Genomic DNA, 19,501 nt, shown 5'->3' on the forward strand with positions numbered 1-19,501 from the left:
CATACCATCTGCAATTCTCCCCATCCCTCAAGGTGAACTATACCTATTCCTGGACCACCAGAAAGTTTTTCTTTAGACTCTGATGAAGTTGAAGGCACTGATGATGTTCATGTTGAGCTTGAATTCACGAAGAAGTACAGCAGCCGTCTATGTCAAGGGAGCCACCATTTTGAACAAGCCTCTATCCTTCTGAGCCACATAAGTTAACAGAAAGTGAGCTTAATGACCTCATCAGGGATCTCAAACTGCCGAAGAATAAGGCAGAGCTTTTGGCCTCGAGGCTACGACAGTGGAATCATCTAGATCATTCTGTGGAAGTGACAACATTTCTTACTCGAAATAAAGACTGTGATAAATTCTATCAAACAGAGGGTGAACTCACTGACTTCTTATGGAAAACTCAGGTGCAACTTGTCATTTAAGATGCATTTCTTGAACTCACACCTGGATTTCTTCCCTTCAAAATGTGATGCAGTCAGCGACGAACATGGTGAGCACTTCCATTAAGACATCTCAGCGATTGAGCAAAGATACAAAAGCAAATGGAGTGATTATTGTTGGTTGGTGAAAAGGGATACTTCTGCAGCTAAAACAAGCGAATGGCGAAAAGGCGCTGTGTTTGACAAAGGTATATTCGTAGATATATCTTACTGCCATATATAACTAAAAATACCTTGTATAAATATAACAAACTAGTTTTTTTTTCGAAAACAAGAACCAATTAAGCACTATTTCCGTGTTTAGCACCTCAAAATCCATGAAGTAAATTTTCTTTCACGTCCATAACAAGAAATGACCCAAAATTTGTTGGACAGTGTAATTCACAAAACTGGGCAGTTAGGACTACAGCGAGAGAATCCTGCTCCTCGGTTTTCAGCTGCAGTCCTGAAGAGTGGGTCACCTGCGTGAAGCATCGAGCGGACAACCGAAGGTCACTTGGCGGCGGACATATAAAGTCGCGAGTCCGCCCCACACACGTGACAGTCAGATTCATCGCATCATGGCAGAGAGGTTCAAGTCTGTGCTCCTTGTGGCAGCAGCGGCCGTGGCCGTGTGTTCCTTCTGCGTCACACTGGGTGAGTACAGCCTGGGGGCTGAGACCCTATTACTCATTTACATTCTGACTACGCTCTACCATGAGCGAAGAACATCTTTTGGGCCCGTTCATGTCTCTCCGTCTGTCAGAAACAATACGACCTGAAATCCCAATAATGGAACACAGTGTCGCGCGACAACGAAACCTAGGATCAGAACAGTGCAAGAATGACCTACGACGAAACAATGACCTGCGTGATGTGGCTTTTAGAAAACACCCTTGGAATGTCAATGTTCTCCAAAGAGTACATCTTTCCAATCTTCTTGTTATTACTATTATTTTTTATTGCGTGTTCAAACTGTTTTGTGTTTGAAACACATCAATACATTAACTCAATGAAATCAGCTGAGGTTGTTCATATAACATAATGATAACAACAGAGCTGATGTCGCTTCGGTGGTAATCAAACACCACGCCATGAAGATTATTCGGAGGTGTTGCTCCACGCATTCTTAGCCTTGGCACTGTATGAAGCTGAGTGATTTGGTTCACGTCGTGACCACTTTATTCCTCAGTGCCCAATGGATAATAGGTTGGTTGGGCGAAGAGAAAAATGTCTGCCGTCCAACCCTTAGCCTAGTCAGAATTATTTCGTCGCCCAGGAGTCACAACGTAAGAAAACAAAAAGTCCCCAGAAAGTTTCGTAAGGCGACGTCAGTAAATAAATCTGTTATTGACGTTGTTATTAAATAGTTGCTACGACTGTTTAAGTAAGTCACAAACTTATCGTCGCACAACTGTTCCGTGGAGAGAGAGTTCTTTCTCCCGGCGTGACAATTTCCGAAGGCCGGCTAGAGAAAGAATACTTACCGCGGATCCCCCAGACCACCGCAACGCCCTCTACCTGCAAACGAAAGCAACACGACACGAAACAAACGCTGACTTCCCATCCATGCACCAGACCGGATTCGAAGCCACAATTCTAGTGTTCGAGTAGTTTAAGACCGTACGTAATCTAATTGGCTTTAGACGAACGATTTGCGTGGAATTAGGCCTGCGCACCTGGAAGTAAGAAACTGCAGTTACGGTCGCAACTTGACTCACGGGGAAGGAAGGGATTTTATAAGCTTATAAAATATTGCAGGAAACATTCTGCTTTTCCGAAACTAATAAACGGGGGAGGATTTATCCACAAAAGCTGACTCATATCCATAAAATATAACCCCTTACTACCGTATTTCCCAGATTTTAATACCCAACTTTTTAATATTTTAACATTTGATGGCGTCTAAGAATCGATGGCTTTTTAAAATCGAGGAAATACTGTAATTCGCTTTGAGATAAATCCGGACGAAAACAATTTTCCAAGAAACGACTCAGGAGATAACATTGACCTAATACAACCGTGTCTGAAACTCTTTCAATATGGCGAATGTTTACCTAAATACAAGGACAAGCCATTTCCGACTCATGCAGCATGATGTCTGCGGTCTACTTAGCCTTGCAACAATGAATATTATATCAAATAAATTAACATAAAATTCAACCGAAAATAACGTGTTTAAAAAATAATTTTACTCTGTCTGGAGTACACTAGCTTGAGACGCTCGTCTCTTTGTGAAATATTCATCATGGGATTCTCCTTTTTGACTCTCGGTTGTTAACATTCGTAGGATATGCAACGGTGCCATTAAGGATAATAACACTTGCGTTTGCTAGAAACAATGACGAGGATAACGAACTCCCAAGGTACGATTTGGCTGCACGCGACAGAGACAAGCGACCGAGGCAGGCGACAGAGTTACGAGACCGAGACTGGTCGCTTCCTGTCTGCTCTCTGTACAATCGTATGAAGTACAATTACGAGCGCGAGACAAAGACAGGCGACAGAGACAAAGCACAGGAGACCGCTCTCGGACCAGTAGTGTCTCGCGACGGGCTCAGGCAGCACGTGTGTTGTTGAGTAAAATAATGGCAGAAATTAAATTTACTGGTGACCAAGATGAGCAATTGGTAGAATTAGTAGCAGAATCTGAAATAACTCCTGAAATTATCTTCTTCTAACGATAAATGACTCTTTATTAACAGACAGAAAGATCCTTCTTCACGTCTGGTTTTGAACATTGAACTCATAGGTTTTCTTTGTTTCTTTCGTAACAAATAACACAGCAACACATCATCTTCTTCGATTAACCTTTTTAGAAGCATTTTTGTACTAATTTTTTACAGAATATGTGCACGTATGTCTCAACAAAACAAAGAAAACAAACACTTTGCCGCATGTCTCGGTCGTCACCTCAAAAGTGTGTGGCGACAAGCTGCGATGTGTCCGTCTCCCTTCTCTGTCGCCTGCCTCGGTCGCTTGTCTCTGTCGCGTGCAGCCAAATTGTACCTCCAGGTTCAATCTGTGGGTCCCTGTACAATACTGAGGACAATTCAATGGCTGCTGAGATGTCACAGACAGAAACACATAAAAGAAAAGTCACGACAGCGTCGAAGCCGATAGCAGTGGAAAATGTCTGATTTATAGTAACGCAGTTTCTAGGAAATGCACGTCCTGGTCTTTGAAGCTGTGGATACCCCTGCAGCGATGATTCATTGCTGCTTCGAGTCATGACGTCATCCAGTGCCAATTCAATTACAGTGGTCGTGATAAATGCAACAAGCAAACAAGAAAGTTAAATTCCGAAAGAAATAACTGTACTCTGTGCTGTGGTTTTGTGTTCCTGACATTGAACGCAATAATAGTTACTAGGGCAATCACATGAACGATGAGGTTTGTGGGTCATATAGCACGCATGGGAGCCATGATAAATACAGGAGGCCGTATAAAAGCTGTGTGTGTGGATGGAGGATAATATTAAAAAGATGTTAGTGAAACAGCGAGTTGCTTGAATTGGTGTTACACCATAATTGTCTGCAGATCGTCATTTGTATAAGCTAGAAGATTCACTGAAGACAATTTAAACATCGCAACAAAGCATTGAAAAGGCATGGCACTGCTTTATATTCGCCGCTTTTAATATCGCGAGGAGAAAATTTCAACATCACAACTTAACATTCTTTTGTTTCGTTTCCGTCTTTCGATTTGCACAGTTAATACGTTTTTGGTAAGAAGTTCATAAAAGGAGCGCTATACGAAGAGGTTGATTCTCTGTCTGCCATCCGCTATGTTTCATCTCCGAAAATGACAGACGTCTTCATTAAATTTTCATCTTTGGAGTCTGGAGTGAAAATTTTGGACGAATCTCATTTTCGTACGTAACGGTCTAACGGTCCAGCGTGTACTGTTCTCTCGCATAAATGTCCTCAAAAACATTTAACATACAACAACCAAGATCTAGAACTTTGATCTGAAACATTTTCTCTATCGTGTGCACTGAACCTTACAATAAAAAAGTATTTTGCTGTGCTGCTCTGTGTACAACATTGAGTTATCTGTCCTGACAGCGTTACATCTTCGTTATTTCACAGCGACTAGAATATAACGTGGACTGAACCTTTTAGAACTACTAGAAGTTTTCATATTTGAAAATTAATACTCCGAAGGTTCGGCGTAGCCGATATAAAATCCCACGTTTCTGTATCAGCCTTTTCGGACTTCCAAGTGGTCACGTTTTCTGTCTACATTCTGTTGGCAGTTAGGGGATTCCCATACCAACTGCATTCCAGATCCAGTTTTAAAATGGCGTCTGAAGAGCGTGTTGTCCTTCTAGCGCTATCACCATTATCGAGGAAGAAATATGCTACCGCCCAATTCCGGCTTCTCCGTCTCTTTCTTGGTTGTCCCGGATCTTTCCTTCATCTTCCATTCGCTGTGTACGAACAATGAAGTTTCTTTGTAAGTCTATTTTTTGTTGTTCAATTCCTTTCTAATTTATGCGTTTCTTTATTTGAACTACTCTAGTACACCTTTCAACTGCTCTTAAGAATTACATATCTGCTGTTTTAATTTTACGGTCCATCCGCGTTCGTTTTTGCGTACAGATTGACTGTGTTGGTAAAATTATAACTTTCCACTCACCAGTTCGGTCCCTCGTCTAATCTTTCCCTACGATGTCCTTTGTACTGTTGCATTTTATTTTATTTTTATTTAGTGTTCTGTCTGAGGACAGGTCCATATGAACAGGATCCTTCCATCCTTTTCTCGGACTGGGACCTGTTCATATACGTTCTTGGCAGATGATCCAGAAGTGGTTTGCCATTGCCTTCTTCTGTGTGTGAATGGAGTAATTGTTGGGATGCCACGGAGAAACCGGGGAAGAAGCCCCCGGAGGAAAACTCCGTGTTGCCTAGACCACGGCCTTGCCCAACACAAGTTATAAATTCGGGCACCGCCGGGAATCGAACCCGAGACCCCAGGATTACAAGGCCAGCGTTCTAACCGCTAGACCACCGTGGGGGTTACTGTTGCATGTGCAGATTAAAATCAGCGAAACGTAACTGAAAGCTACATCCATTTTACGCGTCTTATTGTGATTATTGTCAGAAAATATACTTAAGGAAGAGATTCCATCATACACAATATTTTATTCATACTGAAATGTATTACTAGGCCCTAGGCTTTTGAGTGTGAATAAAATATTGTGTATTCAATACATTTGTTAATTGTATTCCACCTGTATTTTTATGTCACATCGTACGTAATTAAAATGTGAGACATGACTTTGTCATGTTCTTCCCATGTGTTTATTTTCCTGTAACATTATTTTTGCCATGTCTCATTTTCGTTATATTCTGATGTTCCATATCTATCATGTCAGTACAGACAACACTGAAAATCAAAGAAAAAGTCTTCTATCTTACTTTCGTGGTTTAGTGGGACGGAAATTGATTGGAACACAGCGGAACCATTTAAATAAAATGTATTGTTAGCCAGCTCTGCCCAGGTAGCACCGAGCCACAAAAGTAGGAGAGACGACTTTCTATTTTAGTTTTTCCAAAGTTAGCCGTCTTAGCCCGGCTAACACCGTTAACATGGACGATTAGCCCGGGCGTACATCATGTTCTGTATTACTGATGGTTCGCGGCCACGATTCTTTGTTTCTCTTTCATGTTTTTTTAAAACACATTCCCGTTTGTCGATCCATTTCTTCCCTATGTAAAGTTAGTTCACAGAGTCGTTGAGTGCAAGTTGAACTCACTCGTGTCTTGCAAACGTAGCCACGGTCTTCTGTCAGGTGTTCGAAGGTCAGTGCCCCGCGTAGGCCGAGCGAACTCCGTGTTTGTCCTTATAAGGCCAAGCAGCCGTGCCTGGAGGCTCGGAGCCCAGAAACGGCTGGCACTGACCTAGGGAAAAGTGTTGAAACGATGTATCAACTGCTGGTAAGTTATAAGGCGATGTGTTGCGTGGCCCGCATTACATCATCCCGTAGGCATGTGGTGAAAAATTAGCTGCCATCTAAATTAAAGAATCCATAATCAGTGAAGAATGAGCCGGGATAGCTCAGTCAGTATAGTGACTAGCTACGGGGTTCGATCCCCGACGGGGGCAGAGGATTTTTCCTCTAGCCTCTGCGTCCAGACCGGTTCTGGGGCCCGCCCAGCCTCCTCTACAATGGGTACCGGGGTCATTTCCCGGGGGTAAAGCCGGCCGGGGCGTGATGTTGACCACTCACCCCCATCTAGTGCCGAGGTCAAGGAAGAGAGGAGCTATACCTCCTCTCCCCCCAAGCGCCTGTATGGCGCATAGTGGGACAAACTTTACTTTTATAATCAGTGAACAATTTATAAACTTCGGCGAAATAAAATTATTCAGTGGCTCTAACATGCGAACATGTTTGCAACGGAAAGTTTGTAGTATTTTCAATAAATTGGGGTGATTTATAACACGTCAATCGGCTTGTCGGTGAGAAAGGGTGACCCTTTGAAGATTTGAGTACCGCTGAGTTTGAGTGATTCCGTTCAGCCTTACACGTCTGTCTTCCCCAAGAGACAAAGCAGAACTTTTCTGTTTACAAATTTAACATTCGTACAGCAGCGGTCATTGTTTTCGGAAATGATGAAAAAAGTTCAAATAAAAACTTAAAAATCTAAATGCAAACGTTTCGTAATCTAATTTTGGGTGCAGCATCAGAGCCCCCTTGGGTAAAAGAGCTACTCCGCGTTGAGGAAATTTCTTAAAGCAGCGTTAGAGGAACATTTGAGCTCTCTTAAGCTAGGTTCATCAATAGCGCATCTGGATATGCGTATCAGACATTTATCCGCAACTTTTATAAGTGTGCGAGGTATTTGTCTTGCAAGATTTCGGGTTCTCACGTCGTCGACTATGAGGATGACTGTCTTCTGTCGCCGTGCGCCAGGAGACGTGACCTCTACCGGTCTGACCGGTTCCGCGTGCCATGCCAAGTTGCGTGATCACACTTAAAAAAAGCAGCACTGACGAAACTCGTCTCAATCCCATTTTCTGACGAGCGCGGAGGTAGTTTCTGGTAAGGACAGTCTGATCTTTTGGCCGTGAAGTATTTCCCAGAAGTGGAATAAATTCTGCAATCCGTGCATCGCATCTGTAAGCTACACCCGAGTCGACATCCGCGAACCGGTTACAAGATCCGGGAATAACATCAGGGTGTCTTTTAACTATTATTTGTCGTCTGCAGAGAACATGCAAGTAGAACCGGTTCAGACACATCTGTTTGTAAATCGGTTTATTTAACGACGCTACTACAGTTACAAAAGTTTGCTTACGGACGACGTAAAGAATTTTGTCACTGCGATGAATAAGAAGATGGCTCTCTTCTGGGTTGTTGCGATGTGTGGTCAGATAGAAGTTTACCGACGTTTCACAGGTCCTTGCTACCTCCATCGTCAAGGCGATGAGGACCTCTGAAACGATGGTAAACTTCTACCTGACCACAAAGCGCAACAACCCAGAATACAGTCATCTTTCTAATCGAGTTGTTTGCGGCTTTGCGTCTTAAAACTTCGTGTTACGCCTGGAAATAAGGGCAAGAACACTGAAGTGTTTTTTTTAAAAAAATATACTCAACAAGAAAAAAAGCTTAGTAAAAATTCGTGGTATTATAATAAAGTAACTGTACATTTTAAAATTCCGTTTGGGAGAAGATAAATCAACCATACACGTTCATAATAATGTTTATTTCTCTAGACGAGGTGAGGAAAGTCACTTAAAAGTCAAAATAGCAGGTCTCTTCGACGTCGTTCGAATGGGGGGGGGGGGGGGGGGTTCGAAAAATGAAGCTTGATACCCACTGTACCACCACGTTCGGTAGGATACACAGGAGATCTGAGAAAACTGACGTCTTCAGCTTATTACAAAAACAAAGTCATTAGCGTTGTAATCTGGTCCTTAACACAAATTATGTTCTTTGTTCATCTAATGTCTGTAAACATGTAATTTAGAGGTCATTTGTCATTTAATTTCTACCTTGACAGACCTGGGGAAATACGCTGGTTCGCACAGACAGCTGCGTCTCGTATAGTGCGTCTGATCGCGTGACGATCACTACTATGATTAATCTTATAAAGACGACAATTTTTGTATATTCACTTATCTCCAAATATACGTTTAATATATTTATGAGTCGATCGTGGCATCTGAGTAATTAACGCTTGTGTTTCATAGGGAATCTCAGCTCGGAGACAGGCTCTGTTCTCAATATTTTCGTGGTTTCCCTCAGTGACTCCATGCATACGCTGGGATACTGCCTTAAATTAGGCCACGACGTCTTTCTCCCACATTATTTCCGATTAATTAATCGTTCTATCATTCGATATTACAGAGATGTACCACCTAAATTTCGACCTCAAAGAAGTTTCTCATTTTAGTAATAAAATATTAATTACGGTATTATTGAAATTATTAAAGGTACTTTTTTAAAGGAACAATTTTTATTTTTAAGCTGGAATTGCAGCAAGATTTTTGACATTAATTTTTTTATGTACTGTTACTGAGATGTGGCCAGCCATAGTATGAGACAAATGCGGAGTTAAATCAGGCGAATGTGGTGGCAGAACCTCTCTGTCCGTTCATGGATCGTCAAATGAAGAATGGCCAACAATACGGTCGCCAGTGAATATTTTCAACAGACCAGTAAAGAATGTTCCTCAAATTGATTTGGCCATCGTTTGTAAAACAAGCTTCATCAGTAAACAAAACATTTCGAAAGAACTCATTATTATTCTGAAACTGATTAATTGCAGACTCGCAGAATTCGACAAGAGGTTAAAGTCATTTCCACGGCGTTCCTGGTGCAGTGACAGATCGTACAGGAGAGATTTATGACAGTTCAGAATTCGAATTAACACTTGAACGAATGATTCCAGAGCCTCGTGAAATCTGCCTCGCACTAGTACGTGCTAGGATGACGACCTGCTCGATTCCAGCTTCCCTTTGCCAACAGCTTTCGACAGATTTTGTCGATTGTACGAGACGACGGAATATTTAAACCAGGATATCTTTCATTGCACACCTTCGCTCTCACTTCATTCCTTCTACATTCATCGTAAACGAGAATTATGTAAATTATTCTTGATTATATTACGTCTCCAGCGAACCCTAAAACCTGTATAAAGTATTACATTAAACTGAACATAGAAGTACTTCGGACCACGTCAAGTAAAACCGTGTAGTTGACCTCTAGTACCCTCTGTTGATAAAAAGTATCACTGACGTATATGGCGTCATCGGTAAGACGTCACGTAAGGAAAGAGACTGCGAGGAAAAGTGGCTGAAGCGGTCGTTGTTGAAACTTGGATAAAAAGCAATCAGAAGAACGCTGGGTGATGAATGTGGGGTGGGCCGACTGTATTCGTGTGCTTCTCGGCTGGCTTTGGTCGGGTACGTAATGGTTGAGTTTATTAAAATGTTTCTATTTGTTTTCATTAAACGGGCGTGTCAATATTTTCGGAACAGTCTGTAAATCTTACAGCCGAGTGAAGTGGTTCTCGTCAGACTCCCGGTGGCTGAATGGTAAAATGTGACAACAATGCTCCAGTACTAAAATATAGAAGCGCTGCCAAGCTGCAACTGAAGACTGTCCCCTCCCAGCTAATGTTATTGGCTGTTGTTTGTCCCAGCGAAGGTCAGGCTTTATAAGAGAAGGAATGAACAAAAGTTATGTATAATGCAAGTGCAGACCTGTGCTGTCCAGTGTGAATCAAAATTACATTTTGCTGATGGATGAGTAATTGTCCCTGTTCCTAATTTAATTCCTCAAGGTTTCTAGAAAGCAAATCTTCGAGGTAGTCGCAATGTCAATGAGACTTCGTTTCGCTTTTGTTGGTTATAAATTATTCCAGAAATCATAATCTGAATGAAATTATCACAGGAGATACACGTATACGTGGGGAAACTAACAAAGTTAAATCGATCCTTTGACCACAATCAAAATAACTAGTGCTGTAAAATGTGTGTGGTTATGTCAGCAGCTCAATGAAGTAAAGACAAGTAAAGCTATACCGTTACACACCATGTAGGCGCTTGGGGGAGAGGTAGTATAGCTCCTACTCATTCTTAACTTCGGCACTAGATGGGGTGAGTGGTCAGCGTCACGGCCGGCCGTGCTTTACCCCCGGGAAAAGACCTCGGTATCCATTGGATAGGAGGCTGTGTGGACCCCAGAGCAGGTCTGGTCTCGATAAATAGTTTAGTACCGTGTTAAAAAAGAAATATGGCGTCAGTTATTTTCCAACTAGCCACAAACCGACCGTGAACATGCCCAGAGATAGTTTCATCCTACTGGACCAACGTAGTAAATAATGTATCAGTTCATTTATTCTTACAGTACCTGTATAGATTATGCTTAGATGCTAATATGACAGAAATCAAGAATCAAATGGAACAAAGAAATAACATAATGAGAATGTAAAATACTGGTAACTCAACTAATTCTAAACATAAGATTCAATGCTACTTACTTATGTTAATTGTGCGGGTTACGACAGCAACATAGTCTGGGGCATAGATGATCATTGCTCAGACACTGGGATCGTGGGTTTGAATCCCACCCAAGACACAGATATCTGTCTGCATCTCTGTCCTGTGTAGGTAGGGGCCTTGCGACGGGCTGATCACTCGTCCATGGAGTCCTGTCAAATGTCTGAATAGGTTAAGAAGCCTCACACATCTGAGGTGGCCAAGGTCTTTCAAGAATTAAAGATCCACTGAGTAAGAGCTGTAACTGCAGTTTTTATATAAAGTACATCGAATCTCTTCTTAACAGACAGAAAACAGATTTCAATGTACTAGTTTATATGTTTGTCTGAAAACTACTACTTTTGGTTTCTGTAAGAATATGGTTACTTTGTTGGCAACATTGTTGTGCCTCTCTGTTGCCAGGTTAAGTGGTAAATATAGGGTTTGAAACCTTGAAGTAATTTGGATGTAGTAATAATGAATAACGATGAAAACATGACAGACCAATGAAGATTTTAGTTTATCATGAACTGGCTTAGGAATCAGAATTCATGGAACAGTATTATTTTAATACCTTCTAAGTTTGGGAAATGCAAAAGAAGTTATTACATATTTTATAATGTTAATTCATGGGGCCTTGGGTAGCTGCCTCACTTTATCTCTCACACAATCTGTTGCATGAGGAATGCCGAGAGCCATGGGAACTGGCTGGTGTATGGTCGAGGTTGTTGACACCAAGGCAATCATGTATCCAACAAAAACCTATAATTACCTATTATTATATAATACCTGTGAGCAGAAGAAAATTTACATTCAATGTCAACCGTATTCATTAACTTCCATCTTACTACTACTACTACTACTACCCATGGCTCTCTGACACTCTGGAGTGAGATGCAAACATTATTGCTAACCAGATACAAGTAAGTAATCAATTGCCAACTAAGGTGCTTATGTTCCTGGCAAATACTGCAGTTGGCAAGAACAAAGCCTTATAGGAAATTGAGGTTAAGAGAGCCCAAATGGATTGTTGAAGTCTGTGATTAGCAATACTATAGATGATAAGGCATTGCTGTATTTACATTCATACCTCTGATCCTATTACATACATCAGTTACAACAAGGACAAAATTGTTTGAAGCATCAATCTGGGGAATCTTCTTGGATCCACATGAAGTGCACAGTCTAAAGCACACTCCAAGTGTCAGTATTTGTATGGGTGTAATTTGGATATAATTTTTATTATTATACAAAACTGGGTTCTGCCCCCCCCCCCTCCAAAATATCTGAAGGCAGCATGATTTAGTTTTTTTTTTCTTTCCAGGCCAACAGCAGTCTCAGCAAGGCCCAGTGAGTGAATTGTGTCTGGGCTGCATATGCGAGGCCACGTCCAACTGCAACAGGTCCCTCGGCTGCAATGGCGATGTGTGTGGGCTGTTCAGAATCACATGGCCATACTGGTCTGATGCAGGCAAGCCAGTCATACCACAGGACCACCCAGACAATGAAGGAGGCAAGGGATTTTCTGGTTCAGAATCATTCACACATTATAAATTCTTGAAATTCGAACAATGAGATTGTGCTCTTTTGTTTTTAGCATATGTCCGCTGCGTAACAGAACCATACTGTGCTGCAACTACTGTGCAGGGATACATGGCAAAGTTTGGGAAGGCAAGTACCAATTAGAGGAATGTTCAAGTTGATAAATGATGAAGGAAGTAACTCTTATGAGAAGAATTACCTGCCAGGAAATATCTAGAAATATTAATGTAAATTAAATATGTGCTCTCACTGTTTCTCATATATTTTTGCTGAAACTAACACAACGGAATGTAGTAAAATTAAATTATTTCTGCTACATTTAACATAGAAAGAACAGTGTGTAAAGGTAATTTAAATTTAAGTAATTAACTTGGTGGAGCAGAGTACTTTTGAGAAGCTAATAGGCACTTAGCTGGTTAAGATATCTCAAACGTCAGTCATTTACGAGGGTCGCTCATTAAATAATGCCCCACATAATGCGAGTCATCCTATCCATGCCCTGGTTCCCCAAGTGCTCGGTTACCTCCATGTCTTCTGACTAAAATGCTGTGTGTAGCTTTCAGCTCTCCATTTCTACATTCCCTGCCAATCTCACCATCCTTAATTTCACCACTGCTATAATATTTGAAATTATGAAGACCCTCACTACGCAGTCTTCTCCCACCTCCTAATATTCTTCGCTTTAGGGCCAAATATTTTTCTTAGGGCCCTGTTTTCAAATATACGCAATAAATGTTCTTCTGTAAGGGTGTAAGGCCAAGTTTCAGACCCATATATATAGCAGCACATACAATTACATTCTTTGTTGTTTTTTAAGCATCAAATTTTCCAATTTTTATGTTTATGTTGCTGAATTCTGTAGCCAATGCAATTTAGCACAGCAAATTTTCAAAATTAAGTTTAAACCTTTACTTTAAAAGAAAAGTTCAGCTGGATTTTAGGTTTTCACGGTGGTGAGTCTGAAAATGGCTGTCTTCTGGGTTGTTGTGCTGTGTAGTCTGGTAGAAGTTTACCGACGTTTCAGAGGTCCTTGCTGTCTCCATCATCGTCCTGATGGTATTCATGAAAATTAAATGTGGTTTTCAGTTAAAGTACATGAGTAACCCTCAATATAGTACACAAATATTTTTTTTAGTCATTACTTTAAATAAATATTACAAATATTGAATTCTATCTAGATATTTTTCAGGGATTACATTAAAATGTGTTGAAATATGTATTCAGAACAAGAAAATTGCTCGTCTGTGTTTTCCAACATCAGCTGAAATTGGAATTTGTGCATGGATGTCCACTGTTATATGCTTAGTCTGGCTCTTCATCAGTTTTGCAAAAAAATTTGACTATAAACTGTTCACAGCGGACACTGATCATACTGGCTACAGTACTACCTTGTAAGGCAGACCAGTTATTGAATTGTTTTGGAACATTTTGTAGGACTGCAATGGTGATGGAATAGTGAACTGCTTTGACTATGCAGCAATTCATCGCCTAGGAGGCTACGGCTGTTCAGGAGCACTGGACTACAATTACCAGAACAAGTTCATGAACTGCCAGCGCCAGGTGCAGCAGCTTTCCGAGGGCAAGTAAACAGACATAAAATGTCATGCTACTGCCTTCACAGCGTGGATATGCGGCAGTGCTTCCCCTCTTTATTGGCTTCAACAGTCACCATGTTTCTGCAATGTAACAGATCACCTACTCTGTGGTCTTGGAACAAACGCCTCCTGTGCAACGCAGCTACATTCTTTCACCCTTGGAGAAAAATACCACATTGAAAGTAACTCTTTATAGAAAGGTATTCTACAGCAGAATTCTGCCTTACATGATCCTAGAATTGATCTCAGATCTCCACTTCACCAAATTAGTAACTCACTATTACAGTGGAAATCCTGTGTTATATCATCAGTTTCAATAAAGAGTTAACAAATCTGTTTCCACTTCAGGATTATGCAGTGTTTAATACAAATAATATGTTTATGTAACTAATCATTTTACTGGAGCCAAAACTATATAACTGCTTCCAGGTTTTCTTCAGTCAGGAAACTGAAGCCAAGTTTCAAATATGTTGTGCGACTGTCAAACATCCTCACAATAGTGGATAGAGCGAGTAGCAGTCATGAATTCACTGCCTTCAAAAATGACATTTTTAGCATCTTTTATGAGGCACTTTTATTTTTATAATATAAATTTTACAATAAAGTTGTATGTTATGCATATTTTTCTTCTGTTTTTTCTAGTTTCTCCCTTGCTCTTTAAACCAAGTTAGCCAACAATAGAAATATTATCATATAATTCCTAAACCGGTTGAATCCAGTTCACATATAGCCACTTTTCATCTGTATCTTACAAAGAAGATTAACTCCATGAAGAACAAGTGACCACAAAGCACAGTTGTGCTTGTACGTAAGTGTCAGTGTCGTGTCATGATAAGCTAAGTCGTAGCACTCACAGTAACTATTACTCAACATCAGAGTCCTTATTCATTAGGATGGAAACCTAAACTGGACATCGGCATGAATCACTGGTGATATTTAGTGACAGCAAGCAGGCTGAGTCATTCTAGATTTATACCAACATGAATCAGGTAATTCTGAGCTGGAGGTCAGTTAATGCTGGCATTTAGTACAAAAGAAAATCATGTAGCTTCGTATGGAGACCCACTACATTTTATCACCCTTCAATGCGCTCTCCTTATTTCATAGCACTGAAGACATAAATAACACTGCCTGAAATATGCTGTGTTAACAAGACCGGAAGGTTCCATATTTTAAGCTTCATACTATAAGATTATAATTACTGGATTCCCTGTATTCAGTTTACTTCTTATTGCAAGGTATTATCTAATTGTGGTATCTAACAAATGTAAAGGCACTGAATTTAAATGTACACAGAAAATTCATGGCTCAAAATGGGTCTTGGAAGTTACTGAGGAACTCCTGGAAATGCACCCAATTTGTTTTTAGAAACTCAAGAGTGACAACAGTGTTAGTGAAATAAGAATGGGCCATTCCCAAGAACATCTGTTCCCAGATAATATATTTACTTACTATACGCCGTAATATTTCAACTATGGCGAGACCGAGTGACCGATGAAATGTCTACAGGTGCTGATTATAAACCTGCTTGAAGTACTTTTCACAATGGAAGTGGCTCAGGAGCTCCTCAATGTTTTTAGACAAGCGTTCCTCCACTGCAGACACAATCTTCTCCTTGTTACTGTCAGTGGCATAGTTAGCAAGGAAGGACAACAACCAGCTAAAGCCACCTTGGTTGCTGATGTGCACTTTGATTCCACTCAGTTGCGTCACCTTCAGGCTGTCTAGTGTTGCTCTGCACCTCTCATTAATGTACGTCAAGGATATCTGTGAGTGACCAATACACCAAACATTAACTTATATGTAACAAGGCATCAATAACAGTAGTTAAATTTCCTATACAGAAAATTAAATGGTTATACTCCAAAAATTTTCTGATAACTATACGTTCTTTACATTATGTGTTGTACGCCATACACATCTTTCATCTCATTTCTGGCTCTACAACGCAGTGTGGGCCTTGGCCGCCTCTTCTGGATGTTACTCGATCTATTTAGACATTTGGTAGGAATTCCTTGGAAAAGTGATCGGCCTATCGCAAGGCCTTTACAAGACAGCACAACACAGAAAAACGCAAACAAACATCCATGTCTTGAGTGGAATTCAAACCCACGGTACCAACGTCTGAACGCTCAATACCCATGCTCCAGGCCACAGGGACCAGCATACACACCTGCTGCCAACTTTCCTTGTCTGTCTGATATCAAGGATAACATTTTTGAAATAATACAGCATTTTCTTCGAAACTTTTAAAGGGGTCAGATCAGATGTCATACATTCATAACCCACTGTAATGTGTGTACAATGGGACAGTACATGGATTACTTACAGACTTCAAGAAAGTCTACGATTCAGTTATGAGAGAAGCGCAAGATATACCCATGAAACCAGTTGGTCTAATTAAAATGAACAGTCATATACGTAATCATTCCTGTGTGTTATTTGATATTAAGTACTAAATGAGACCTTCAACACACTTGATGTTCTGCAATTTATGTTTCTCTATTTGGCGACATGTTGTGATAACCTACAATATATTTCATATGATTGTGAAAACTCTATGTAACAACAGTTCCATTCAGTTTTATTTTGAGCTTATGTTACTTTTAACCATACCTTTAATTTTCCACTTCCTACATTTTAATTCTATTTTCATCCCTAGTTTGCATAAGATGCAAGGTTTGCGACAGGAAGGTATGCTGAAACGTCAGCAAATAAAGAAACACAAACTGAATAACATCAACTGTGTTGAAAGTCTTAGTTACTATATAATAATGAAAATAAATTTAAAAGAAGCCTTAGTAAAGTTTGTATATGCAGGCATCTGCCCGATCCTATTGTGATTCGGAACAGTCTGAAACAAGAAAATACTTTACAGTTGTCACTTTTAAACTTTCTTTAGAATATTCCAACAGAAAGGTTCAAGAAAATCAGGATGGTTTTGGAACTGAATGGGACACATCAGTTTCTGGTCAATGATATTAATCATCATCATCATATTCATCAAGTATTAGGCCAAGTGGCCTGTTACGATTTCATTCCATCTTTTTAACGGTCTTCCCAGGCTTCTCTTTCCATCGGTCTGTTGAAACTTGAAAGCAATATAATTGTCCTGCCCATTTGGTCGCTGGCCAAAGAGCAGCAAGTCCACTGGTAGGAGTGCTACCTCAGCCCCTGGACAGGCTTTATTCAGGTGGTATTCCCCCCAACCCAGATGAAATGGTTATACCGCCATGACTCGGTTGTCAGAGCCTCATTTGTGGTAACAGGGTGCACCGCGAGAAGGTGAGTTTGACAGTAAGGTAGGGGAGGCTATAGGAGACTCGTCCTACCCCTTAATTATAAACCTAAAATATAAATAAAATGCAGAAGTTCAATCAGAAATCAGTAAAGAAATTGGTCTAGAAGCACATAGGTTACTGTCAGAATTATTGGTAATTAGTCACTCACCTTGGCACTGATAGAGTTACAAGGGATCGTGCCTGAAAGGGCTCCACTTGCTTCAGTGAAGCCTAGATTCGCTTCAAATTGGTTAAACCCAAACTCCATTGTCTGCAGGCCAAAACTGCACACGACGCTGATAGTGTTGCCAACTACAGTGGCTACTGTATCACTTGTTCTCTGTACTGCGGACAGGTTCCTAAACCATCCACCCTGAGCTCTGAATCTCCCCCTGACAGGGAAGAATGCAATATCAGTGAAGTTCTTGTCCACGTCTGGAATCTCGATCTGGTCCCGTCCATTTTCTCGAATCTTGTCTTTCACGACCATCAAGATGAAGTCCACCAGGGCGTTCAAGTTTGCGCTATGATTGTTCTGCAGCCTGGTAGTTGGAATCTGCCGGCTACTCACCAACGACACCACGCCTACCTCCTTCAGTAGCTCGCGGAAGGTGATGTTCAGGCGACCTGATCTTGGAAAGTTTTCCAGCACGTCGTTGCTGTCAATTTCATAGTCACCCACAATTCTTGTCGTTTCTACATCTGTGTCCAGGATGTGTAGACGTGTGAACGCAACTCTTGTTACTGTGTTCACATCAAATGTTATATCATCAAGGCGAGTGTCTGTTGTAATGTTTTGCTCTTTTGCAATTCCGACAAGCACCTCACCAATAAACCTGTTTCGCACTTGAGGAGACAGATCCATCAGATCACTGCTACCTCCCATGTGGCCATAAACAAATACAGCGGTAGCCACAACACAAGCATAAAGTGTGAATCCCATCTGAAAAAATGGAATAAAACCTTAAAGTTACATGTGCTTTATGATTCTTCTGTTCAGTTCTGAGCATAGAATGACACGATACAGTATCTGACATGCAATTACCATCAAACAGCAGCAATATTATTTAACATGATCCTTAATTGTGTTTTGTCACTCTGTATGATGTAAAATAGTCATCTCATATCATAGAACGTGTTTTATTAATGTTGGCAATATATTATAACTCTCATTGCTGTAAGAAACTGTTAAATTTAATAAAGAATGCCAAATCAAGAACTACGGTGCATCTTACTAATAAATACTGGGAGGTACGTGGAAATTAAACCTGATATTGAGATTGGTCGAATGAAAGCAATGTGAAATATTTTTCTATTGATTTACCACGTTATTAACAATATCTAAGAACACACAAACCTGATTACAACAGCAGGTCTACTTTAGTATCATTTCTGATAAACTGACATGGTGTTTCAATGATTTACCCTTTGCAGCCTGCAACTTGCTAAGGAAAGACAATTGTGGTTTCAGGTAAGAAAAAAGCTGATAACTCTTGATTTAAAGTTACAAGCAGCTTCAAACCTGACCAGCTGATGTGAGGCAAAATCATAAGATGCGATACCAAAATCACTGAAAAAACTGGCTATTCACTAGATGTCTGGGGTTCGATTCCCAAGATATGTGATGGTTAGTTCCTGCGACTGTGTAGAGGCTTCTCTCCCGTATCACGCACGCAGGGGTAAATGTGTAACATAAAACATTCCCTGTGAATACTGACAAGATATAAGAAATGTCTGGATGAAAGTTATAATTTGATATCTGCAATCCATATGTTACCACGCACCCGGTCTGCATTATCCAGCACGATGGTTTTTCGTTTCTTCGAAAGTGCAGACCATCTTTTTTAAAAATTTAAATGGATGGAAACCGTTGTCAGATTTGCAGAAGATTAAACCGCGTCACACATAAGTATGAGATAATTTCATTCCTGCCAGTTTTGCATTGACACAACAAAGGAACTCCATTGCGGAAATACGCAACGCAACGGCACGGCACGGCAAGTTGCCGTCATGTTGGTGACATTCACTCATGAAAATTAACATTTGTCCTTTCCGAAATTTTGAGTTATCTCTTTATCAAGGAATATAAAATTATTAGCCGTTTCCCCTTCCTGTCACATCGTAGTATCAAGAAAATTAAACCTGCTGAAAGCAATAAAAAGTCAAAGAA

General features: G+C 40.6%; 2 protein-coding genes across 5 annotated transcripts in view; one reads left to right on the forward strand and one right to left on the reverse strand.

The window, feature by feature from the left end:
• Positions 1-925: 925 nt before the first annotated feature.
• LOC110829293 (lysozyme-like) lies at positions 926-14,671 on the forward strand. 2 transcript variants are annotated; one of them, XM_022062878.2, is made up of 4 exons: positions 926-1,076; positions 12,238-12,426; positions 12,511-12,584; positions 13,890-14,671. In XM_022062878.2, the coding sequence occupies exons 1-4, from the start codon at positions 1,001-1,003 to the stop codon at positions 14,040-14,042; spliced, it is 492 nt and encodes a 163-aa protein (XP_021918570.1). In that variant the 5' UTR covers positions 926-1,000; the 3' UTR covers positions 14,043-14,671. The 2 variants fall into 2 exon arrangements, with proteins under 2 accessions (XP_021918570.1, XP_087201297.1); XM_087345171.1 differs by lacking the exon at positions 926-1,076 and adding an exon at positions 9,767-9,836.
• The window catches only part of LOC110829294 (uncharacterized), a 39,330-nt gene continuing 34,436 nt past the window's right edge, over positions 14,608-19,501 (reverse strand). For 2 of the 3 annotated variants that reach the window (XM_087345168.1, XM_087345169.1), the window contains exons 2-3: positions 17,501-18,274; positions 14,608-15,817 (exon numbers count right to left, since the gene is read on the reverse strand). In XM_087345168.1, coding sequence (XP_087201294.1) covers positions 15,554-15,817; positions 17,501-18,274 — 1,038 coding nt within the window. In that variant the 3' untranslated portion in view covers positions 14,608-15,553. Of the gene's footprint in view, positions 15,818-17,500; positions 18,275-19,115; positions 19,494-19,501 lie in introns of those variants that run through there. The other variant, XM_087345170.1, reaches the window with a different exon arrangement.

Source organism: Zootermopsis nevadensis, unplaced genomic scaffold (assembly GCF_977971745.1).
Source record: "Zootermopsis nevadensis isolate Lab colony 2312 unplaced genomic scaffold, Znev_1.0 Znev_ptg000008l, whole genome shotgun sequence".
NCBI lineage: Eukaryota > Metazoa > Arthropoda > Insecta > Blattodea > Termopsidae > Zootermopsis > Zootermopsis nevadensis.